This window comes from Nematolebias whitei, chromosome 14 (assembly GCF_014905685.2).
Source record: "Nematolebias whitei isolate Nwh7 chromosome 14, NemWhi1, whole genome shotgun sequence".
NCBI lineage: Eukaryota > Metazoa > Chordata > Actinopteri > Cyprinodontiformes > Rivulidae > Nematolebias > Nematolebias whitei.
Genome location: NC_056511.1, coordinates 6,519,165 through 6,544,017, shown reverse-complemented (window position 1 = coordinate 6,544,017; position 24,853 = coordinate 6,519,165). Strand labels below are relative to the sequence as shown.

Below are 24,853 nucleotides of genomic sequence, written 5' to 3'. Positions count from 1 at the left end.
GGATGTGAATAAGTTTAGTGTCCAAGATAACGAGCTCAGAGAGTCTCTGTTCAACTTTAATAAAACTCATCTTTGTGGAAAACTAATCAAACCCGCTGCAGCTTTAAGGACGTTTTGAACCTAAAGGCGGTTACGGGACGACGTTCGATTCAGTCAGATTCAAACCGACAACCAACTTCAGCCAAAATATAAAAAATATTGGTGTCAAATTTCCACGTCGATGTTAGTGCTTAATCAAACGGCTTAAAAAAAATCAAAACGTAGATGAGAAGTGAAATGGCGACACCTCTGAAGGTTTGGCAGTGGAGCTGGACGATGCGAGCGGGCTGTTAGTGGTCAAACAGGAAATGACATGTTGGCGCCCTCAACGGGCGGCAGAGTCCCACAGGAACAGCATTAGACTGGTGACTGGTGACTGGGACCCAGTTTTTACAGATGGCAAGACCATCCAGAACCAAGCTCCACGACGAAAATAACAAAAAGGGAGTGTTTGGCAGGGGAGGGAATAATAAAGTTAAGCAATATAAAAATACAATACCACAAAAAAATGGAAACAGTACACGGTTTTTGTTTTTACAACTGTTCGTTATTGCAGACGTAGTCCACGAGGTCTGTGACTCCCAATAGGTCGTCTTCGTCGTCATCCTGCGCCGACACTTCCTGCCCCACCACACCGTTCGGTGCCGTGGCAGCAGCTGGCGTAGAACCGACGGTTTTGGGTGGTTCTAGAGGAGGGGTGCTGCCCGGAACAGCAGGGGCGGGGCGGCTGACGAGGCCGTCGAGGCTCTTCGTCTCGTTCTGTCCGTTTGTGGACCGCAGCTCGACCTGATCGCAGTCCAGCGGGTCCGTTCCCTTTGACTCCTCCTCTGCAGGCTTCTTCTCCTTCGGTTTTTCCTCCTGCGCCTCCTCGTCGGAGTCGTCCGAGTCGATGCGGTTCACCCGTTTGCGGATGGGACGATCCTCCGAAGAGGAGGAGGAAGAGTCCGAGTCCGAGTCGTCCTCTTCGGAGGCTCGCCTGCGTTTTAGTGCTAGTCGCCTGCGCCGCTGCCGAGCATCTTCTTCCGAGGAGTCCGCTCGTCTCTTTTCTCTCCGATCCCTCGAGTCTTCTTCAGAGTCTCGAGAGAAACTCGCTGGAAAAACAAAAACAGGGTAGTTTAACTTCCAGAGCCAAAAGGTCTGTACGATGACATCATGGTACACCCCGTCTTTTCAGCACGAATTAGATCAACGTTTAGTTTTTAACCATCGGAGCAAACACTGTGTGGTTCTGACCGTCACTGTCGGAGCTGTCGTGATGCCGTCTGGGTTTGATTTTGGCCCGGTTGGTTTCTGCCTGAGAGCCTTCCGACTCGGACGTCTCGCAGTAGTTCACCTCCTTCTTGTGGCTCCGCCGAGACCGCCGCCGACTCATGTCCAGATCACTGTCGCTGTAGTCGCTCGAGCCTTCAGTCGCTGCAACAAAGAATCGCTTTTTACAAACGCAAAGAAAACCCTAAAATCAGAGTTTGTCTGGAGGAATGGGACGAAACGTCAGCAAACTGCAAAATGTCAACCAAAAGTGTTTCAGTCAGATCGTCTAGTTTGAAGGCAAAGCTGCTAAACACTAAGAATGTACACAGACTTGTGTCTTTTAAAAACAATAAAAATATTTAAAATAATATTTTCGCTCATTCTTTGGGCATTTTACAAATAAAAATAATTCTGAGAATCCAACCGGAGCTAAAACAGGAAAGTTTTATTCTTTTTTTCTGTCCGACAGCGAGAAAAAAATGGTTGTGCGTCTTTTTACGCAGTGTATGTAAACATCTGAACTCAGAAGGGTTAGGCACCTATCTCGTCCTCCTCCACGTCATCATCCGTCTCCTCTTCATCGTCTGAGTACCACCTCGGTCTCCGCCTCCTTCTGGAGCTCTGACGACGTTTCTGTAGCCTCCTGTTCCTCCAGGAGGAGCGATGTCTGCCGCTGTTGTTGCTGCCGAAGTCGCTGTTGTTCGACTCCTGCTCCGTTTCTGGTTCCGACTCGTTGTCTGACGCGACAAACTCGTCCTCGGAGCTGAAGACAAACAGAAACGTGAAGGGTTTGGTACAGATCCGAGGTCAGAGGGAGGTCGGTGCTGAAATATACCCCGTACCTTCCACTGAGGCGAAACTCTTCCTCGCTCTCCTCCTCGTCCACGGTGCTGTCGCTGTCCAGATCGTTGAGCCGCCGGCGTTTCTTCCTGCGCTGCCCGGCGTTGGGTCGGGGCGGCCGGCCGTTCTCTTTCCCCTCCTCTGCCTGGAGGATGGTGGAAATGTCTTTACCTCTGTGGCCTGTGATGTTGGCCATGTCTTTACCTCGACCAGCTCCTGCAAAACATAATTATATCAGATTTATTTCTCACATCAGGACAACAATTCAAACTGCATTCATCATTTTAACCTTTAATTCTTGGATTACAGTTTGGATTAAACAAGATGAAGTGAAATTAGGAGGTGCTGAAAACTTCATTTATCTCGTTACAGCTGCTTTAATCGTACCTCCACCTTCGGCTTCTTTGATGTCTTCCTCAATGGCCTCCTCGATCGCCTCGTCGAATTCATCAAATCTGTCGTTGGCAGTAAGACGCAAGCACGGGTCAAAAATCGGTCCTTAAAAGTGACGATCGCATTACATTTACAGGATACTTCTATTTTTATGTAAACAGTTAAAGGCCAAGCAGTTTCAGGTAACACACAAAAAACAAGTGGCTATAACTAAATGAAAAGGAGGAACATTATGAGCTGGAGCTTCTACCGTTTAATTAGAACTCACATTTAATTCGATATCGTTTACGATCAACAGAAGCGTACAAAAATAAACAACGGTGACACTGTTAATTACTCGTGCACAAACAGAAACACGAAAGCTTCGACTTCTGTGGAACAACGGTTCAGGCTGATAATCCTCCCCAACTATAGCGCTTTATTTTTAAATTATCCACCATAATCAAACAAACAATCGACGTTTAAATTGCGTCGAAACAAATTTGACCAAATGTAGAAATTGTGCCGAAGTTGTTTTTCCACAAATTCAAAAAGTCTTTCACTTTTAAAAGTATTTTTTTGTCAGTTTTTCCAGAAACACCGTTTGCATCTTTAAAAAACCCCTTCGTGCTTTTATTGCCATCATAAATCAGTCCCGACCAATGAAACAGTGAAATCAAACTTCTACAAAATCATACTAATTAAATAAAATGATCTAATATAAAGTTAACTGTTGCGTAAATATTCATCGTCTTTACAAAGGGAACTGTCCCACTCCAACACAAACGAAAAGACATTTGAAATGTCCAAGTTAGGACGGACACAAGAATTTACAAGCCCAAAACATTCCCGGGAGTTCTGTCTGATCATCACCAAGAAATGGAAGGAATACGGGACGAATCAACGAAGAGCAGGTCGTCTCCGTGCACGGAGGAGGATAGTGAGAGCTCTCTGAAGGTGATGGGAGACTGAGCATACGACAACTGTTGCCCTCGTTCTTCTCCAATCTAAGCTTCTTATTGAAAAAATACAGATTTTAAAATCTTTAGACGCTCTAAACCATTTGTTGGTGAAGACAAACACCTGCAAGAGAAAGCTGCCTTTTAAAATTTCAATAGATCCTCAGATTATTTTATATCAAGTTGTAAGCATTAAATGAGTTTGAATCTAAAATCGCCCTAGTTTTTATTTTTTGCTGCGCAGTTTGACAGAAGTTAAAAACATCTCAAACCTGTAGCTGATAGTCTTCTTCGCCCTCGTTGACCTACGACCCCAGCTCTTACTGCGCTTCGGTTCTTTTTTCTCTTTGATGACGATCTCCGGTTTCTCCTCCTCCTCCATGTCCACCTGGAAGGAGTTCGGGACGTTTAAGTTTACGAACATCAGCGCGTGAATCGGTTTGTCTCCGTGCAGCGTCAGCGTGTACTTACAGACGGTGTGATGATGTTCTCAACGCTGATTCCTACATAAATTAGACGTTCTTTCCTGCAGGACAAGAAACACAACGAGAAAGCGCACATTGGTACTAAATTTAAAACCTAAGATATTGTCTTTCACTTCCTTTGGAAGTGAAATGGATAGGCCTGTCACGATAACAAGTTTTGCTGGGCGATTAATTGTCTCAGAAATTATTGCGATAAACGATAATATTGTTTGAAATTTGACAATAATTAGTCATTATTGTCAAATTTAAGAAGAAATGTTGGTTAATTTTGTGTGTAGTACCTGTTTTGACCACTGGATGGCAGTATAAGACCGTTTGAATTGAAGGATGGATAGTGAGGGAGCGAGCAGTGTGTCTCTAAGAAAAATGGGAGTGAGGTCCCTTGACGTGACATGGGCTGTCTCTTGTTCCTGTTTTTCGGTTCTCAAAATGGCGGACGCTCGGTGTGGTTTGAGCTCTTTAGCATAGCATTTTTCACACAAAGCTTTTAATAAAAAAGTCAGTGAACAAGTTCTCAGCTTCTTTTTGCAGAGAAAAAACTTTTTAGACGAAAGCACGGGTTTCAACTGTGAATTATGGAGCTTTGACAAGACAAGTTTTTTCCCTGAGGTTGGCCTGTTAGCTTAGCTCGTAGCTTAGCTGCTTTTAACGATCCCACAGGTGATTTTGGATGGCTAAAACAGATTTTAAAGAAAAAAGAGAAAGGGAGGGGTCAGCGAAGAGCACCGGAGTTAAGTCTTTTGTCATCCAGTGTCTTCAGTAGAAAGAGAGACACGAAGAAACGATAAAGCCGATCAATGAAAATGAGGTCGATATTTTCATTTATCATGTGATTAATTGATTTATTGTTTACAGCGACAGGCCTATTCATGAAGAATCTGAAGTGAAAAAACAAATTAATGGCTCAATAAAGTAATTACTGTGTCAACAAATGCCATGAAATAAATAACTCTAGACAGTTACTGTGCTTTAAATTTAAACTAATAAATGTATTTTAAGTTGAAATGTTAGTTTTAACAGTTGGCAGCATTAAAAACTTTTTAGTACCAAATAAATCAACATTTTACACACAACTGGAGAGACAATAATTATAAAAACATTTAAATGTATGACCTATAAGAACAGCTGTACGTGATCATTTCATGATTTTTACACTAGCTTCGTTAGTTTTAGTCCAGGTCTTTGTGGGAAAAGCTTGAAGCTTTTTTGTTCTTTAATATTCCTCAACTTTGTCTTCAGGGACACGAATATTGTTGCAAAACCCAAACAGAAACCACGAACCTAAACCAGGACCAGTGGAACAACACGGCGCTTTGCCACGGTCTCAACTCTCAATGGCTCCACACCAGTTAAAGGCCTCCCCACTGCTGGTACCCACCCCCACTCAGCCCGGTTTATGGGACCACCTTGATCGTGGTTCTGAGCGGGCTGCTCCGAGGGGATGATTTTGAAGTCAGCAGACAGCAGCTGTTGATTGTTCAGCGGAGCTACGTGATTAAATGACCCGCCCAGCAGAACTGCAAACTACATCTGAACCTTCACGTCCTCATCGTGATGGACGGCACCACAATAAATATTTACAAAGAGATATCGGAGATGAGGGCACAGCACAGCCACACCTGGACTTATAAGCAAAGACCACGAGTGGAGTGGCTCGAACACAACGACCTGTTGTGGGGAAACAGGTAAGCCTCCACTGGAGTGGCTGCAAATCACCTCAACCTGAGAGGAGCCGAGAAGAGGAGCCGAGTGAAGCCGCTCTTATCACTGGCAAAGCAGCCGAAGTGTTCCTATTAAACAGAACTCAGAAGCTGCTTCATCATTAAGTATAATTCTGATCTCCTATTCGGTTCTTCTCAGGTGTAGGTGCGTGTCTCTTTGGGAGTTTGTCCTTCACTCTGTGGGCGGGATCATCTGTCGGAGCTATGGGAGGAGGCGGGGCTTACGGCAGCACTCGCTGCTCGCTGAGGACAGTGACTACAGAACGATCAGTGCCTTCACTGCCGCCACTAAAAGTCTCCAAACACACTGGGAAAAGTAGCTAGATTTGTTGCTAGTCGCTCGTTTGAAAACACAAAGAAAAAAAAAAACGTAGAGGGGTCTGAAAACTTGAGTGACAAAGCTGGGAGTCCAAGTACAGCCTTGGTTCATCCAGTGACGTCGATCCACGGATCGATCAACAGCTGCAGTTTGATGAAGTCAAAAACGTTGGCTCGGCTCAGCTGGAACCACGGCCGGGTCCAAACACCGAGCAAGAGCAGGGACTAAAGAAACAACTGGCCGACGAGGAGCAAACTGATTCAAGTCACGTCCGTGAAGAAGCAGCCATAGTGTCAGCTCAGGTTTATTCAAGACAAAACCAGAGAATCTCTCACCGTCTCTCGGCTCGTTCCTTCTTTTTCAAGGCGGCGTCGAGGTTTTGAAGCTGCTCGTCCAGCCTGTCGCAGAGTTGCTTCTACAAATGGGATAAATGAAATATTTTCAGCTTCAACCCTCATTTCCGTTCCTTTCCTTCAGCCTTCACCCCTCAGACGGATACGTACGTGCTGACAGGGTGGGCAGAACCACTCTCCATCAGGGATGATCATGAGGGGAGGTCTGAGACAGGCCGTGTGGTACCCGCTGTCACACGAGTCACACAGTAAGATCTGCAAACAAACAGGCTGATCATAAACGGAGCGTTTCGCACCCACACACATTTAGGTTTGCAAGTTAACACTTTTAAAGAGTTGCTGCGATTCATAAAACCACACACACGCAAAACACGACGTGGAAATACAGCAGTCCCTCGCTACTTCACGGCACGACTTTCAGGACCCGCTCTTTCGTGGTTTTTCAATGATCGTCAACTTTAATATTACTCACGTGATTGGGACGGTACGGGATTAAAAGTTTATGAAAGAAAATACTTCGGACAAGCGCAGCCATTTTGTAGTTTTCTTTCAATAAGCCTACACTGTAACGCAGGTCAAAAGAACTACACCACCCAGAAGCCAACAGTGCTTCCAGCTGCTGCTTTCTGCCGAAATGGAGGGAAAGTTCTGCGACGCAAAGTCAGAAGTAACGATCGATCTGCGAAGCTCACAGAACTGGCAGGAAAGTCTCAAACAATCCTGAAGCTCAATTATCCACGTGCACATCACCCTGGACGGGAGCGGTGGGCTTCGGTGCTGCAGGGTAGGTCTGCAGAACCAGAACCGAGCTGCTGGTCTGCAGAGCTGGTGAGTAAATTTTTGCAGTACTGTGCACAGTACATATACGCATGTTGTTAAAATGACGTCGGCTTAAGAGTTTAGATTAAAACGTTGCAAGAGTGTGGGAAGGGTTTATAAAGCCTTAAAGAATATATAAATATTAAAATAAATATAGCGTCCCTACTTTGCGGTTTTTCACCTATCGTGGGGGTGTGTGGAGCGTAACCCCCACGATAATCGAGGGACAACTGTAAACCAGAAATGTTTTATTAAATATTTTGTGGATTATTACATGATTGCCACATTTGCTATATCTTGGCCTAAGTTTGGTAGAACACGGTCTCAGTAGGTGAATTTTATCTCCTCCCCACCCCCAACGAAAAAAAGATTCCTAAAGAAGGTGCAGAAGGTGAGAACATGAGACCTTCATGGTGAAGTGTTGATTTTAGATTATGTTTCTAAATTAGTTTGTACAATCGATGGTTTAAATGCAGAAAAATGCTCCTGGATTTAAAAGTTGACTCAACTCACAGTTAAAACCTTTTGTGAATCTGTTTCTTCATATACGTGTAATTTCCTTTTACAGCAGTCTCTTTCTTGTTAAACTGCTTTAAATGAATCTTATACTTGAACGTGTGAACAGAGGAGTGAAATCAGAAAGTAGGCCTCTGACGGCACCCACCAGCTCAGGGTGATTTGGAAGACCGCAGTGTTTGCAGGGGTCGTCGTTGGGAGGTAGATCGTCGTCCGAGGACGTCGAAGAGTCCGAGCTTCGTCTCTCGCGGTTCCGGTTCCGCCTCTTTCTGCTTCGCTCAACCTTGTAGTCCTCGTCGCTGTCGTCCTCTTCCTCACTGTCCTCCTCCTCGCTGGACTCCTCCTCGCTGTTTTCATCCTCAGAGTTTTTCTTTTTCCGCCGCGTCCGTGTGTTGGACCAACGAGCTCTCCGCCTCTTTCTTCCCTGAAGACAAACATGGCTGCCGTAACCGTTTCCATAAAGACGAGCAGAAATTAAAAAGTGGGGATATTTTTGTCTTACCTTGGGTTTGGGCTGACTCTCCTGATCAGCCTTTTTCTCTTTGGGTTTTCTTTGAACAGTCTTTATGTCGGTCTCCTCCTCATCCTCCTCTTCGTCTTTCTCCTTCTCGTCTTTGGCCTCGTCCTGTTTTTGCGGCGGCGCAGCGGCCTTCTCGATCTTTTTGTCCTGAATCTCCACCGCCTTCTGCGTCGGTTTAGAGATCCTCGGCGATCTTCGAAGGTACCTCCCGGTGTTCGTGTCCGACTCGGAGTCTCCCTGGCGCTCTTCGCTCTGAAGCTCGACTTTTCGTCGATGCGCCGGAGGCCGGTTCATCCGATGAGCGTCACCGCGGCTCTCCACCTTCTTCGTTTTGTTTTTTTCTGTGGAGGCATCGGTGGATTGTCCTTTGTTCGGCCGTTTGCTGCTTTCTTCTGAGGACTTGACATCGAGGTCTTTGCTCGTTTGTTGGACTTCAGAGTCCTTATTTTCTGATGAACTTTTGTTTTGAGCTTTTTCTTCCTTTGCTTCACTTTTTACGCCTCGATCAGTTGAAATATCTTCTTTATTTGAAAGCTTTTTGTCTTCAGCAGGATCCTTCTTGCTTTCTTCCCTGGTGTCCTTTGAGTCTTTCTCAGGCTCCTTCTCCTCGTTTTCTTGTCTTTTAGATGCTTTATCCGTTTCTTCACAGGCTTGTGTCTTGACTGGACTGGATGGTTCATCCTTTCCTTCGCGTGCATCGTCTGTCGCCTTGTTTTTAACAGAGTTCAGCTCCATTTTCTTATCTTCTTGTGGCTTCATCAGCTCGTGCTGACCGTCCAGCGTCTCCCCTGCGGCCTGTCTGGACTCAGCGTCGCCTCTCGTGGTGACATCACATACGGTGCGATCCGCGCAGTTGGTAATTTTCTTCACCTCTTTGGGATTTTCTGTCTTTTTCTCACAAACCTGGTCGACAGTTGTTTTGACGTGGCTCTCCTCAGAGGGTTTACGTGATTCTGACGGAGGAGCAGGAGGCGCCAGGTTCTCCTTTTTGTTGACCGTTTCTTCTGGTTTGTCGCACAGCGATGGTTCGTTTGGTTTTTCAGGTGATAAAGAGGCTTCGGACTGAACGGGTTTCTCTGGAGGATCTTTGTCTGCAGACGGTGTCTCAGTCGTCGTAACGGATTCTGACGTCCCCCTCAGAGCAGACACATCTGATCTGTCAACACGACTTCCAGAGGCGCCCGTTTTAGTCGATCCGTCGGTCCGGTTTGGTTCGGACGTGTCCGAGCTTCCCTCCGACTCAGCTTCTTTGGATTTGAGTTCATGATTTGAGTTTAACTTGTCCAATTTATCAGTTTCCTTTCGTAAGTTTGTTCCGTTTTCTGTAGAAGAGATTCCTTCTGCTGATTTGGACTTTTTTATTTTCTCAGGATTTTCGTGATTAGATGTTTTTTCCACTCCATTATTTAAGTCTTTACATAAAGCTATTTGTTCTTTTGATGGTTGCGAAGAGTCGTGAGCATCCTCTTGTCCAGTTTGCACATTTTCTGTTCTTTTAGAGCCACTTTGCTGTGATTTGACTTCCTTTATAATCTCTGTCCTACACGCTTCGTGCTTCTCCTGTGGCCCATCCTGGTCTGAGGGAGGAAGAGCGTTGGATTTATTCGCCTGGTCTTTGTCAGCAGCAGATTCTTTCAGCGACTCTCTCTCTGACGGAGGCTGAACTTCACCGTTAACTTGATCATGTACTTTCTGAATTTTCTGCGACTGTTCAGTTGATTCTGCTTCAGAAGCCTCCTTCGGGACGGCAGCTGGTGGGTTTTGTGCTGTTATGGACCCGTTTTTCTCAAAGTTCTCACTGAACTTCTTTCCCCGTTTCTTCAAAGGGATTTTGGCCTGCTGGTCATTCTTCATGGCGTGCTGGATCTCCTCTGAACGCTTCTTTGTGGCCTCGTCTTCTTTTTCCCTCTTCACCGACACGCTCGTCGTCGTGCAGGGCGGCGTTGGTTCCCGCGACACCGGTTTGATGTCCGTCACCTCCATCGGTTCTTCTTTGACGTTTTCAGCTTTGACGCCGTTTTCCGAGTCAAGCTCAGGTTTGCCTTCAACAATGCCGTTCAGCGCCAACTTGGTCTCAGAGGATTCTGTTTTCAGTTCGTCCTTCTGCGTTGCTTCATTTTGTTCCAGACAAACAGTCTTGTCCGAGTCCTTGCTCTCTCCGTCTGACGTGCCCTCGGTCTTCTTCACGTCCCCTAAAAGTTATCGACACGATGGTTCAAGTTTCGATTCTTGTAAGTTGATTCAGAACAAAACATCAGTTCCATGAATAAGAAAAAGTTCCTTTATAAGAAGACTCCTGATAAATTAACATATTTTTTCCACATTTTAGTCATTTAATTAATCAAAGTTACTGGCAATGAAGTGAAAAAGCTTAAAGCTTCTGCACAAATTAAAACATCTAAATGTTTTGACTTAAAAGAGAAGCTAAAAATCAAAACAATACTTAAAAATAACAACAAAACTGATTTTTTTCTGAGCAAGTAGTAACATAAAAGTTCAATATTCTAAAGTTGACCTTTGTTTTCTGTTTTTTCGCCGTCCTCTTCATGGTCAGGCTTGTTTTTCTTTTCCTCGTCTTTCTTCAGCAGCTCGGGGTCAATTTGTGTCTTGAGCAAGGCGACGACTTCAGCCAAATCATTTCTAGTTCTAAAGGAAGGAAAAAGAGATTTTAAATGTATTTTCCAGAAAATACTAATGTACTGTACTTGCTGCCCAATAAGTCGCATCAACCCAAATATGCCTAATAAAGTGGAACAATCCATAAATACGTCGCATCTATTATGCGTCACCGCTGACAACCCAGAAATGTGGGCCGGTGTTGTGCCAAAAATCGAATGGCTGCCAAATGGCGGCTGCGGGAGCGTGCACGGGAGGACTTTAAGAATTATAGCAAGGGTGTATCTCAGTTTAACTTTTCATTAAAAAATGCACTTTAATGGTCAAATCAGCTGCATTTCAAAAGCCGATTCGCAGCTGCTGGAGCGCGCAGAGGGAGGACTCGCTGTGCATTCCTTTGAAATTTAACAAGATAATCACCTAAAACAACTATTTGTTTGCTTGAAATTATAGTAAAGGTGTGTCTCAGTCTAACTTTTACTTAATAAATGCACTTTAATGCTCAAATCAGCTGCATTTCACCTGGGCGGCGCGGTGAAATGCAGCTGATTTGACATTTGCTCCAGGAATATGGAAAGCCAAGTGTCTCATTAATAGCCACTTTTACCTATTAATGAGACACTTGGCTTGCCATATCAGTCGAGGGCCCTCTAGTGGCTGAAAATGGTAGTGTTCAATATTTTCAGTCAGAATGAATGAAATCATCAGAGCTCAACCAAAAATTGGTTTATAAATGGGGGGAAAAAACATAAATATGTCGCTTCACTGTATAAGTGGCAGGGCATGCTAATTTATGCAAAAAACATGATACAGCGAAAAATACGGCACTGATATTTAAACAAACATGCATGAAAATCTAAGGATTTGTCTGCAAACGTTAGGATTGAATTTGCACTTTAAAATGTCCGAGCGTAATCTTTGTGCTGACCTGACGATGCACTTCCACGATGCCGCGTCCAAGTCGTCCTGCTCCTCCACGTAAACGCGCACGTTGTCGTCCTGGTCCAGCTGAAACCAGTACATCTGCCCGTCTTTGTCCCGGCCAATTGGCTGCAGACGCATTTTATCGGGGTCCTCGTCATTGATGGCGGTTTTGAACTTTACGTTGTCGTCAAACTGACACTCGCACAGATACTGAAGACAGAGCAGGAACAAAGTCATTCATCTTAAACTTAAACCAGGAGAACATCAGAGGACCTGCCGAGTCTGGGAACTTTTAAACATACAGATAAATCAAACATGTATTCAGGCGGGGACTACTCGGTGCCTGGCTTCTGATTTGAGTAATTTATTATTAAACTTTACAGATCTAACAGAATGTGAGCTACAAGTTCATATTTAGCTCTAATCTTGATATAAATGTCAATTATTCTCGAGCACGAGTTCTATTTTTGTTAATAAAAATATCCAGGAAACCTGACTGTACCTCGTTATTCAAACATCATTCATGTTTTGTTTGCAGTTTTTCTGAACTTTACAACTAGAAAAAAGTTTATAAGATGTCAACAAGCCATCAGTGACATTATTAAAGCGACAAGTGTTTCTTTTTGAGCTTTAGTTTAAAACTTCAAGTAACTCATCATGGGGCATGAAAAACACAGCAGCATCACTACAAGCTGGATCAAAGACAGTTCTCACTTTAAGTATCCCCGTCTTGCACTCCATCGTCAGCTGCTTGTACCCCTTCTGTTCGAGTTCCCATGCCCAGGTTGAGTTGATGTCCTGACACACCTGCAACAAAAACCAGAGCTGAACCAGGACCGACACGACGCAGGAATATTAAAGTCAGGGTCGGATCTGAATGACGCAACAACAAACACCAACGGTTGAAAAGCTGCCTTCATCCTCCCATCACTCATATTTGTTGTTGTTTTTTCCTCTAGTCTGTTTACACAAAACATAAACAAGTCAAAGTGGATCAAACGTGTCTCTGAAGATCATCCTGCTGCTTCAAAGTGGACAAACTATTAAATCCTTGACATAAATTATGGATATTCTGAGCCGATCAAGACCCAGACTGGGAATCTAGGCATTTATTTTTTCTGTTGGATGTTTCTTCCTGTTAAAAATGGAGTTTTTCCTTTCCACTGTTGCCTTTGTGCTTGTTCAGGATGGGAGACTGACACAATCTGCTGACTTCCTTAGATAAATAATGTTACTAATTGATTATTATGTGCTGTAACTGTATGTGAATGTTTCTGTCCTGAGATGAAAAAAAAAAGAATTGAGTTGAATGTTTTGGTCATTTTTCTGGTTTTAGAATCATTTAACTCCAGAACCAAGTTGTCTGGTGTGTTTGAAGTGATGTTTAGTCCAATAGTTATCAAGAGTTTAGTATCAGCCGTGAATCAGTAACAGAGCCGCAGTTTGGAAGAGAAGAATGTGATTCAGGCTAAAGACAAACCAGACCGATCCCAGTTTTAAATTGTTTTTTAAAGCAAATAAAAGAGACTCAGCAGACTAAGGTGCCTACATTTGCTTGGTAACAGACATTGATCAGTCAAGAGAACAGTGACCAATTAAACAGATGTCATGCACAAGTGCAGAGGTTTGATGTCGGCTAACATTGTGCACTTTAACACAAGTACGACACTTCTGCAGGAGTCGTGTCATTTGATTCCTCTCGCTCCATTACTCTGTGCTCTATGGCTGACAAATACTAATTATTGAGAACTTTTTCAAAATGACTGCACTAGATATGACAGAACCAGGACAATATGTGTGGAAACAATTAGAAACCAGCCACTTACTGAGCATCTCTAAAACGGCAGTAAGATCAGAAATGAACCAAAACTTAAGCTTTCTTTGTTTCTCTGTAATGGATGAGAGTCATAAAGTGCTCCAAAGCAACATCAGGATGTGTTTAAAATCAACCTTCTCCACCCGTAACACAGAGAAATATTTTACCAGCCGTACACAGTGAGGAAAATAAGTATTTGAACACCCTGCGACTTTGCAAGTTCTCCCACTTAGAAATCATGGAGGTGCATGTCCACTGTGAGAGACATAATCTAAAAAGAAATCCAGAAATCACAAATGTATGATTTTTTAAATAATTTATTTATGTGTTACTGCTGCAAATAAGTATTTGAACACCTGCCAATCAGCAACAACTCTGGTCCTCAAAGACCTGTTAGTCCGCATCTAAAGAGTCCACTCCACTGATTATTCTAAATTAGAAGCACCTGTTTGAGGTGGTTAGCTGCATAAAGACACCGGTCCACCCCACACAATCAGTAAGACTCCAACTACTAACATGGCTAAGACCAAAGAGCTGTCCAAAGACAATTATTAGAACATGGAAGAAGCTAAACACGACTGTCACTCTCCCTCGGACTGGGGCTCCATGCAAGATCTCACCTCGTGGCGTATTGATGATCCTAAGAAAGGTGAGGAATCAGCCCAGAACTACACGGGAGGAGCTGGTCCATGAGCTGGCACCACTGTTTCCATGGTTACTGTGGGTAACACACTAAGACGTCATAGTTTAAAATCATGCATGGCCCGGAAGGTTCCCCTGCTTAAATCAGCACACGTCCAGGCCCGTCTTACGTTTGACCATGACCATTTGGATGATCCAGAGGAGTCATGGGAGAAAGTTCTGAGGTCAGATGAGACCAAAATAAAAAACTTTCTGGTCTTAATTCCACTCATCGTGTTTGGAGGATGAAGAATGATGAGTACCATCCCAAAAACACCGTCCCTACTGTGAAGCATGGGGGTGGAAGCATCATGCTTTGGGGGCGTTTTTCTGCACATGGGACAGGACGACTGCACTGTATTAAGGAGAGGATGACCGGGGCCATGTATTGTGAGATTTTGTGGAACAACCTCCTTCCCTCAGTTAGAACATTGAAGATGGGTCGTGGCTGGGTCTTCCAACGTGACAATGACCCGAAGCACACAGCCTGGAGAACCAAGGAGTGGCTCCGTAAGAAGCAGATCAACGTTCTGGAGTGGACTAGCCAGTCTCCAGACCTAAACCCTATAGAAAATATTTGGAGGGAGCTCAAACTCTGTTTCTCAGCAACAGCCCAGAAACCTGCTGATCTAGAGAAGATCTGTGGAGGAATCGTCCATAATCTCTGCTGCAGTAAACCTGGTGACAAACTACAGGTAACCTTTGACCTCTGTAACTGCAAACAAAGATAATGTACCAAATATTAACACTGATTTTCACTGGTGTTCAAATACTTATTTGCAGCAGTAACACACAAATTAATTATTTTTAAAAATCATACATTGTGATTTCTGGATTTGTTAAAATTTAGATTATGTCTCTCACAGTGCACATGCACCTAAGATGAAAATTTCAGACCCTCCATGATTTCTAAGTGGGAGAACTCGCAAAGTTGCAGGGTGTTCAAATACTTATTTTCCTCACTGTAAATGAATAGTATGTTTGAAAAGTGCTTAATAAAGTATGTGTACTTCACTGAAAAACAAGACTAAATTGTGCAAAAAGGACTTCATCATAGACTAATTAGATGGGACATGTAAAGTTTTAACACGTTACAGAATAAACTAGTTTACGATCTAAAAGGAGATAAATGCTCCGTCAAAAAAGGTTAAATCAGGTCAACTGAACAAGTTCCTTTAAGTGAGAAACATAAATGCTCATTCAGTGAGAAACACCTGCGACATTTTGATAGGTGTCTTTAGTAGAGCTGTCATTTCTAACACGAACCCGGCCCCGCCCGACCCGTATTAGGGCGGGCTGGGCCATAATAATGTGCTTAATGTGCTGGCTGGGTCGGTGTCGGGCTTTTGATTGCGTCAGCGGACGATCCAATTATATGGCTACATGGCTTGCCATACTATCATCAGCCGCACCTGGCCATTTGACCGCGCACTGACCGGCCTTGAAAGAGGTAAAACATTCAGTTAAGCTTCAGATGGACTGCCAGCGATCCATCGTCCAAATGGACGTTCATTCAGCCGCTGCACTCAGTGGACGCTCGCAGCCGACGACCCAAACAGGTGAGATCACAAAATACCTGACATGTCAGAGCAGGGTCCATGTCTGAATAATGCAGAATGCAGGTAGAAGCAGGGATTTAATGCACTTTGACGGCCATGAAAGGACAAACACCCCCTCAGCTCCGATCTTCTGCCCCTTTTATTCAGCCGTGCGCGTCCGCCGACCGTTAATATAAGAAGTCAATGCTTAATTAAAAATGTTAGGGTTTTCTTTTTCAGGTTTAGACCTGTAACAAAGTCCATGCTCAATAATCCAGGTATACAATTCAACATTTTTCAGTCAGGTCATCTGAACAGTTTCTTTTTTTGTGCTAAAACGTTTCACCTTCGATCCGGAAGGCTTCATCAGTCCAGGAAACACACAACACAAAACTGATTCTCAGTTGAACTCTCAGTTCTCTGATGAAGCCTTCTGGATGGAAGGTGAAACGTTTCAGCACAAAACGAGAAACTGTCCAGATGACCTGACTGAAAAATGTTGGATTGTATACCTGTGATTACTGTTAATTTGTCGGGTGGGGTTCGGAAACGATGGCTACGGGCTGAGGCCGTGCCGGGTCAGATTTTTTGGACCCGAATGCAACTCTATAGTCTTTAACCTCTAAATACCCAGAGTCCTCATGTGGGGACAGATATTCTACTCTGTTGAACTTCGATCTAATTTCTGAACTACAATCGTCCCTCACTATATCGCGGGTTATACATTCCTCTCATCGTCATCATCTTCATCACCACCACCCAAGTGTTTAAGAGCATATAAAGTGTTAATAAGAGTGGGAAGGGTTTATAAAGCCTTTAGTATATAATAAAATAAATATAACGCTGCTACTTCATGGATTTTCACCTACAGCGGGGGTCTCTGCAACGTAACGCCACGATAGATGAGGGACACTGTACTAACTTGAAAAACAATGTCTGATTTTTATTTTTTTTTTTCTAAGCCCAGATAGATCGGGGGAAATACAAATGCACGACTAACAAACCTTAAGACTGAGGAGGTTAAGATGAGTAGGAAGTGCACTCTGGGAGAAACGATGACGGAGCGACGTGTTGTCCCAACAACAGACAATTAGCGCTGGCAGCAGTTCGTCTTGTCCCGGGTTACTTCAAACCTAAGTTGCTTTTATTTACACAGACCGAGCTCCTAGAAGTTCATGCTGGCAGAAACAGGTTCCTACTGGGATCCTCTACACCTGCTGTCTTTGTGCTAAAAGCACAGAACATGCACATTAAATCTAAAATTAAACACTAAAATCTTTAATAGACAAAGCTGAAGACGGTTTTCAGGTTGCAGCGGAAAAGGAGCATTTCTTGCATCAAAAACAAACTCAAACATCTGGAATTCAACAGTTTGCTTGTTGTCGTTTCGCCCCAGCGCTCATTAGAACTGAAGATCCACGTCCAACTATTCCGTGGATTTCACAAGTTTAAACAGGTGCTACATATATGAAACGGAGACAAGCAGCTTTCCGTGTCATTCTGTATGATCATCTAGAAAACAATAAAAAAGTGATGGATAATATTAGAGCTCAAAGCTTGAGCACCAACTCCAGCTGGAGGTGCACGAGCTTCTCCTCAACCAACACAGCTTCTCAGAGTCACTTTAGACTTTTCAACTTCATCCAAGAACCAAACTAACTTATAATGAGCAGAAAAACTTGAAGGACTTTGAGGCATCAACACAAACGCTGAACGTTTACCCTGGCCAGATGCTTCTCCCATCGGTCTGCAGACACCGACTTCCCGATCTTCCTCAGCAGCTTGACGTGAAGATCAGCCAGCAGCTTCGGAACTGAGGAGACACAAACAAGTCAAATGGTTTACCTTTAACACAAAATATATTAAAAAAAAAAATCTACATTTTTACTTTAACAATCAAGAAAATGAAGCTGCTGCTGTTCTTAGAATTTTACTTGGAAACTTTTTGTTTATAAACCAAAATGATAACGCAAACATCATAAAAGTAACTCCAGTTCTTCCAGCAGTCTCATCGTGCTGCATAATGATGAGAAACCAGTTTATTTTGGAGCAGCTCAACTTTCAACGTGCACACAGAAAACATCTAGTAATTGTTGTTTTTTCTGGCAGAAGATCCTAAATAAAATAGAAGTTAATCATCTGAGAAGTTTGAAAACTGAGTCGACATTTCTAATTCTTTTATGTTTGACTTACTTGGACCTGTTAATGTGAACATTTAAAATAAATAAATCCAAGGATCATCACAGTAAAATGAAGAATAAACAAAACATAGAGTCACTGATTTAAAGTAAACTCTGGAAAGAAAGTGTGCGCTTGATTTGTTTTTCCCCATCCCAATTATTTATATAATACATGAGTTATAAATGCCAGAAAAGCTGGAAAGATTAATAATTGTACACAACATACAAATGATAACACTTTGGGTAAAATATTCAAATTCTGACGTCAAGGATATCTGCAAATATTTTTGCACAAGTGAACTGACATGGCAAACCCATAATAAATTAAAGTTAAAAAATGTTCTGTGATGATAAATATTTATAATTAGTAATATATATATATATTTTAAAAATGCCAGAAATGCATCTAAGGAGAAAAAGACAATTTCAGCTTTCATCTCCTTTTTCTTTACTTTTAAAAGATTTTTATTTGATTACATATTTAAAAAAAACATTTTAAACAACATTAATATTCATTGTTTTTGACATTACATATCAGTATTTACTATTATGCTCTTTGGAATGAACAGGAATGTTAATAAATTAAAAATTCAACAACATTACAGATGTTTTTTAATCCTCTTCTTATGATAAATAATATAAAACACGACAAAGTGACACCGCATGTAAATCAGAGGCAAAAATTAAAACCCAATCAGGAGCGCCTCGAACCGGAAGCACATGACAAGTGTCAATTTACTGCAATGAGCGGCGGAAGTTGACGTACAACTGATTTACTTAGAAGAAAACAACTCTAAATGTTTAACTTAAAGCCAGCGAGTAGAAAATTACACGTTAAAGGAACACAAACCTGTAATAATTAGTTATATGAGCAGCCAAAATGAATCTGAAAGCGTTTATTTAGAAATGAACAATTTTATTGTGACAGCGTCAACCGGAAGCTTCTCGCTGTTGCGCATCACTCTGCAGTAGCTCGGCTAACCGCTGCCTGGCAAAAAATATCTTAACTGTTAATAAAGTGCACCATTTCCAGCCTGCTTCGCGGCTTGACGTGCTTAGCCGCAGTTCATTAAAAGCCGCAGTTTGTTACGCAAACCACCGTGACGTGTAAACTGCGTTTCCCCCGCACATTTGCGTCTGTGTTGTGAGAAGCAGCGGATAAAGGCTGGAGGAAAAAAAAAAAGCCCAATTGAGAAAAGCTAAAAAGTGAGAGAAAACATCGAACTATTCGGCAGATTTACATTGCAATCAGCGTTAAAACGTGTGTAGAAGCATTTTCCTCTTTGAACGGCAGATCTGGATCGCAGTTAATTTGCATTTAAGAAAAGACGAAGGTTTAAAAAACACACAATAACACAGCGAAGCTAACGTTAGCTCGTAGCTCCATTATCATTAACGCTGAAGCCTCTCCTCGTCCTCGCCACCAGCTGCCTGGTTTTGCGCCTCACCTGAGGATGTGTCCTGCAGGTATCTCTCCAGCTGAGGAAAAGTGAGCTCCGGTAAGTCCAGTAAGGCTCCGTACCGCTCCAGGAAAGAGCAAATCACGGCGTAATTTGGACACAAACTGGGAGAAGAACTCGCCGTTGCCGCCGAAGCAGCCATCTTTTCCACGCCAGTGTCAAGCAAGCGGAAACTAACGGCACCACTTCCGGTGTTAACAAAATAAAGCAGTACAAGAGCAAAACAAGCACAGTTACAAATAAAGTCCAGTTGTTTTGTTTTGTTTTTAGCATTTTTTTGAAAACAAGCACTTGCTTTATTTTCTTCATTTACTGAGTCTATTTTATCTGCGTTTAAATTTATTTAAAAAGCTTTAAATGCAACATAATGCACAGACACTACTATTAAAAATAGATCACTGTGAATGCTGTTTGGCGTATTGTTTTTGTACTATTAGTGCTTAGCGTAATCTTAGTTCATATCTTAGATCTTATTACTGTTTTCTTTACAATTTAAACTTTTGTTGGATGTAACTGGGACCCTGTGTACACAATTTCGTTCCACCACATGTACCACATATGATGCGAATGACAATAAAGAACCTTGACCTTGATTATTAATCAGAGTTAAGTGGCTCAACAGACAAATAAACAAACCTACAAGTGGTCAGGTACTAACAAAAAGTATATTTTTAAAATAAGGTAAATAATAATATTTTGAAAAAAGTAAAGATCTTCATGAAGCCCAGAAACAAATTGTAGTTATTAGATGCAAATGTAAAAAGTAAGACACATCAACATTTTTTTGCAATACTAATTCATATTACATATATAATATGTAATTCTGTAATAAGTGTAGAACTAGACTGAGGAACAGCTTCTACCCTGAAGCTGTTAAGACTCATAAATCTCTAACCAGAAAAATCACAGTAATGTCACTTTAATTGGAGATTTGTCACTTTATCCATGCTGCTGATTTCTTACCCATAAGCTGTTGTATTCATACCCATCTGCTCACAACAGACTCATGTTCAGGCTGCTGTTTAATACACTATATTATATTATTATTGTTTAGCGTATATCTTAGATCCTCGTTTACTTTTTAAAAAAATACTTCATGACTTGGCTATTTTTGGGTGTAACTGGGACCTTGAGTACACAATTTCGTTCCACCTCATGTACCACATGTGAAGCAAATGACAATAAAGGATCTTGAACCTAATTCTTTTGGAAGTTTTTATTATTTATCTTGGCAGAAACACTCAAGTTGGATCAGATCTCCATATTTTTAGCATGATTATTAAAATGGGCTGTTGGATCAGTCCACCTGTGGTTTCCTGACAACGTGCTCTAAGTTGCTGGTTAAATGTGAACGGTCAGCTCAGTAATCCTGAAACGTTGCATTCAGGGTACCTTTTGTATTCACTTTATTCTGATTGGTCCCCTAGCTTTTGTCACATAAAAACGCAACGTTTGATTGAGAGGCGATGAGCTCAACGACAAGGTGATCATCAGGTACTTATTTACTCCACATCTGGAATCTTTGTTTTTCTTATTCCAAGTTATTTCTGGTGTTTTTATCGCAGCATGCTGTCTGATAAACTTTACTGATTTCTTTGTTTTACCCCTCTAGTATTAAACTGACGTGCTCGTGATGATTGTCCCTCGAGTCTGCACAAAAAATCCTCAATATCTTTAAGTGATTTTTATTAACTCGTTGGCATCAGCCCCTCCATCCTCCATTACTCAAGAATGGAGACAAATGCTGCTGTGCATTGAAGTGCACAGACTCAAATCTGATCTGAGTCTGGACATCTTCTCATTTATGTTTTTTATATCTATTACAGATTTCATAAAGTACTTCATGTCAACAGATTATCATGAGCAGCTGTATAAATTATATGAATCAGCAGTAAATACCAACACAAGTCTTTTTTTTGGTCTTCTTAGGAAATAACACATCTGGAGTTTCTTTATCAACTAAATAGCTCTTACATTTGTAAAAGTAAATGATTAAACTTGAAGGTTTTAGATCACGTGTCAAAACTCAAGACCCGCGGGCCAAATGTGGCCCTCGTTGACATTTTTTCTGGCCCCCAAGATGTTAACTTAAATGTAAAATACCATTATCTTTTATTTCCCAGTAATCTTTGATTATGATGTCAAAAGTGCAACAGAGAACATCAAATGAGACCAATCAAACTCTTACTGAGGAACCTGCAAGAAAAGATGTTGGGTATCTAACTCGAGTTAATGTAGATTCTAAAACCAGCCCTTAGTTTGAAAAAGGTTTTAATTTTGGCCCTTTTATAAAGTGTTTGACAGTTTTAGATGGTCTGACATTGTTATAACTTATTTGTCCACTAGAGGGCAGCAAAAACAAACTTTCATATCAAGTAAACATCCATCCATCATCTTTACCTGCTTCTTTCTTTCCTGGTCACAGGTGCCCTTAAAAAATAAAATGTTCTCAGTTTCATCACAAAATAGTCTGGACTAAACTCAACTAATTGCTCAACTCTAACTTTTGCATCGTAGTTAGGATTAGAACAGGTCTCAGATTAAACAGGTCTCTCTTGTAAATGAGTCCTCGAGGCTCAATGAGACTAACCTGTAGAAATAAAGGTTGGATGAAAATGATTAGGACAAAAACACAGATTAAACAGCAAAGACTTGTTTGTTTTATTTATGCTATCTTTATTTCACATTATTGTACACAATAAATACAAACATCCATTGGTGTGTAAATTTGACGCTCTGCAGCTTCTGCAGAGCTGAAACGAAATGTGGGCGTTTATTCACTGAACTTCAGCTTCGGACCCGACGTGGAACCAGGACCAGTAAGCAGGTTAACAACTTCTCTGATGACAAAGAGACTTCAGTTCTTTTAATACAACAGGGTAAATGCAAACTTCAAAAATAAGTTTGATGTCAATTAGATCTCAAGGAGATCAACGAGAACAGCAGCGAGGCTGACAGATATCTCTCTGATCAAACTGAACTACGGTTTTTACAAGGTTTTATTCTAATGCTAATTAAAAAAAAAAAGAAATACTAATAATTGTACAGATATCCATCTCCAAGCTCTCTGTAAACTATCAACACGTCAAAAACAATAAGATCAAAAAGTCAGACTCTTAAAGACACTACGGTGGCTAATAAAGGCTAAATAACACGAGCTGATAAAAGTATTTATATCAATACAGCTGGTAAACATCAACAATACTGAAAGGGAATAAAAAGACATTAAAAGTGCTTCACTATGACAGTATAGGTTTGACGTAGGGCAGCTAGCAGCTCGGATGGTTTCCTCCTTAAGGTGTTTCAAACTGCACGACTTTAGTGTGAACCGACACCGAACCAGCAGCCGATCCCGGCATCATTAGTGTCATAAAAACATGTCAATCTGTTCGTTACAACACAGAAACAACAAAAACTTGGACTACATGTGTAAATACTAAGATCTTTAACTGATTCTAAACATGCGGAGCGAAGAAAACTAACGTAGAGAAGGCGAACAGCGAAACCGTAAAAGGTCCGTTATTAGAAACGAGAACCCGACAGAACTATTAGAACTAGAATTGCCACTTTTCCCTTGTTTGTGTAACTGTTTGCAGTTACGGCGGAGAGGACCAGCCTCGCCCGCGCTGGAGCCGGGGTCCAACGTGGACACTTCTCACCGGTGTCGGAGCAACGTGGAGCTGCGACGCATACAGGTGACCCGAAACCTCAGGAGCGGGCCGAGCCGTCAGTTTTACTGATAATCAATCAATCGGCATGATTGGGAGAAACGGGCTTGAGTTCTGATGTCCAGAAACAAGTCGATCAGCGAGTGTTTCTGAGACAATTTAGACCAGTTAAAGGACCAGTTCAACATTTTAGAAAACCAGGTATTTGCTCTAAAGCAGGGCTATTCAACTAAACTGCTCAGGGGCCAGTTTCTGAAAACCAGCAGCTCAGGGGCCACAGTTTCTGAAAACCAGCAGCTCAGGGGCCACAGTTTCTGAAAACCAGCAGCTCAGGGGCCCGACATCCAGCGATTAAAGTCATTATGTACATAAACCAAAGTTTACAATGATCTGTTACCTTTAAAATTTATTTTATTGCATTGAATCATAAATGCATTAAACAGAACCAGAACCCACCCCCTACCCCCAAATAAATATATATAATTTTTTTAATAAAGTGGGCCAGATTGAAGTCATCTGTGGGCCAGAAATGGCCCGCCGGCCGCCAGTTGAATAGCCCTGCTCTAAAGTCATATTTTTATTTTCTGGAGAGGAAAATGAAGCCAAAAGGTGACGAGCTTTAACATCTAAAGACCGGTCTAAAAATTTAAATGCACCTATAATGCCCCTAAAATTCTTTAATTAGTCTGAAGTGAACAAAAAGAAATCCAACAAAGTTCATTCTGCTCCTCTGGACGGGTTCAACAGAAAACTGTAGAAACGTTTCTTCTTTCATTCGAAAGACTTCTTCAGTTTGAATACAGCTCCTCAGTCTAAAGAAGTATCTCAGATGAAACATTTCTACAATTCTTTTTGTTTTTTGAACCCATCCAGAGGACCAGACGGAAGTTTTTTTGGATTTTTCTACCTGGATTATTGAGCATCAGGAAACAAAAAGAAACGTTCTTGTCTTTTTAGATAAAATTTAACACGACGAGATGCTGGTGAAGATTCTCAGTCATCCAGGACGTGGTAAATCCAAATGAAGGTTAAAAACAAAACAACTGGACGTTATTTTGTAGCTGAAGACGTTTGGCTTCTCATCCGAGGAGCTTCGTCACTTCAAAGAACATCCTTGAACTGACGAAGCGAAACGTCTTCAGCTTCAAAATAAAAGTCCACTTGTTTTTAACCTTTTATTAGAAACACGATGAGATCAGCGTTGATTCTGATCCAAGTGAAGCTTTTAGATGTGCTGCAGGTCAGATTCTTCTTCTTGAGCTGCTTGCGAACACATTTTTTTAATTTATAAACTTTGTAAACATCTGGAGTCTAAAGGAACCTGAAGCTTAAACTCTGAGGGGCTTTCTGTGTTTAAACTGAACCTCCTGCACGTGTCGCAGCAACGCTCGGCTGAAAATACTCAAACAGTAAACAGAAGGTGTGCAGACCTTTTGTTTGTTTGTTAAAGAACCAGACTGTTCTCAGGAGTCCAGACTGGTGAAGTGAAACAGCCAGAACAAACACCAAAACACAAGAACATCATTCGTTTTTAGATTTGACGTTCGAGCAGCCCGACGTTCTTTGATCCTTTCACTGAGATCTGAATGAATACATTTTCAGCCTTTCTGAAAAGTTTTTCTCTGGAACAACTACCTGAACGTTTTCAGAGAAACGGTTTGTTAAGGCACTTAATTTGGACAAGGACAATTCCAGATACAACAAGCTCCTAGAGTCAGAGGATGAAGCAGAGCTGATCAACCCAACAGAACCAAACTCAAAGGAACCTCAGGCTCT

At 42.0% G+C, this 24,853-nt stretch overlaps 1 protein-coding gene across 1 annotated transcript; it reads right to left on the bottom strand.

Annotated features, from left to right (window-relative positions):
• Positions 1-497: 497 nt before the first annotated feature.
• rsf1b.1 (remodeling and spacing factor 1b, tandem duplicate 1) lies at positions 498-19,560 on the bottom strand. Its single transcript, XM_037687800.1, has 16 exons — positions 19,398-19,560; positions 17,491-17,582; positions 12,449-12,541; positions 11,739-11,944; positions 10,710-10,840; positions 8,177-10,386; positions 7,823-8,098; positions 6,490-6,594; positions 6,322-6,401; positions 3,933-3,987; positions 3,734-3,849; positions 2,518-2,585; positions 2,133-2,346; positions 1,830-2,053; positions 1,273-1,452; positions 498-1,130 (listed from the first exon to the last, which is right to left on the bottom strand). Exons 1-16 carry the CDS (start codon positions 19,549-19,551, stop codon positions 574-576), a joined length of 4,761 nt encoding a protein of 1,586 aa, XP_037543728.1. The 5' UTR covers positions 19,552-19,560; the 3' UTR covers positions 498-573.
• Positions 19,561-24,853: the final 5,293 nt, after the last annotated feature.

What these genes read in the sequence shown, in the direction of transcription:
- rsf1b.1 (XM_037687800.1), bottom strand. Translation starts at nt 19,551, where the DNA reads ATGGCTGCTTCGGCGGCAACGGCGAGTTCTTCTCCCAGTTTGTGTCCA. An exon ending in CGAAAAAACAGAAAACAAAG is followed by an intron (nt 10,387 to 10,709) that starts GTCAACTTTAGA and finishes GATAACTTTTAG; the next exon opens with GGGACGTGAAGAAGACCGAG. An exon ending in GAGTTTCGCCTCAGTGGAAG is followed by an intron (nt 2,054 to 2,132) that starts GTACGGGGTATA and finishes GTTTGTCTTCAG; the next exon opens with CTCCGAGGACGAGTTTGTCG.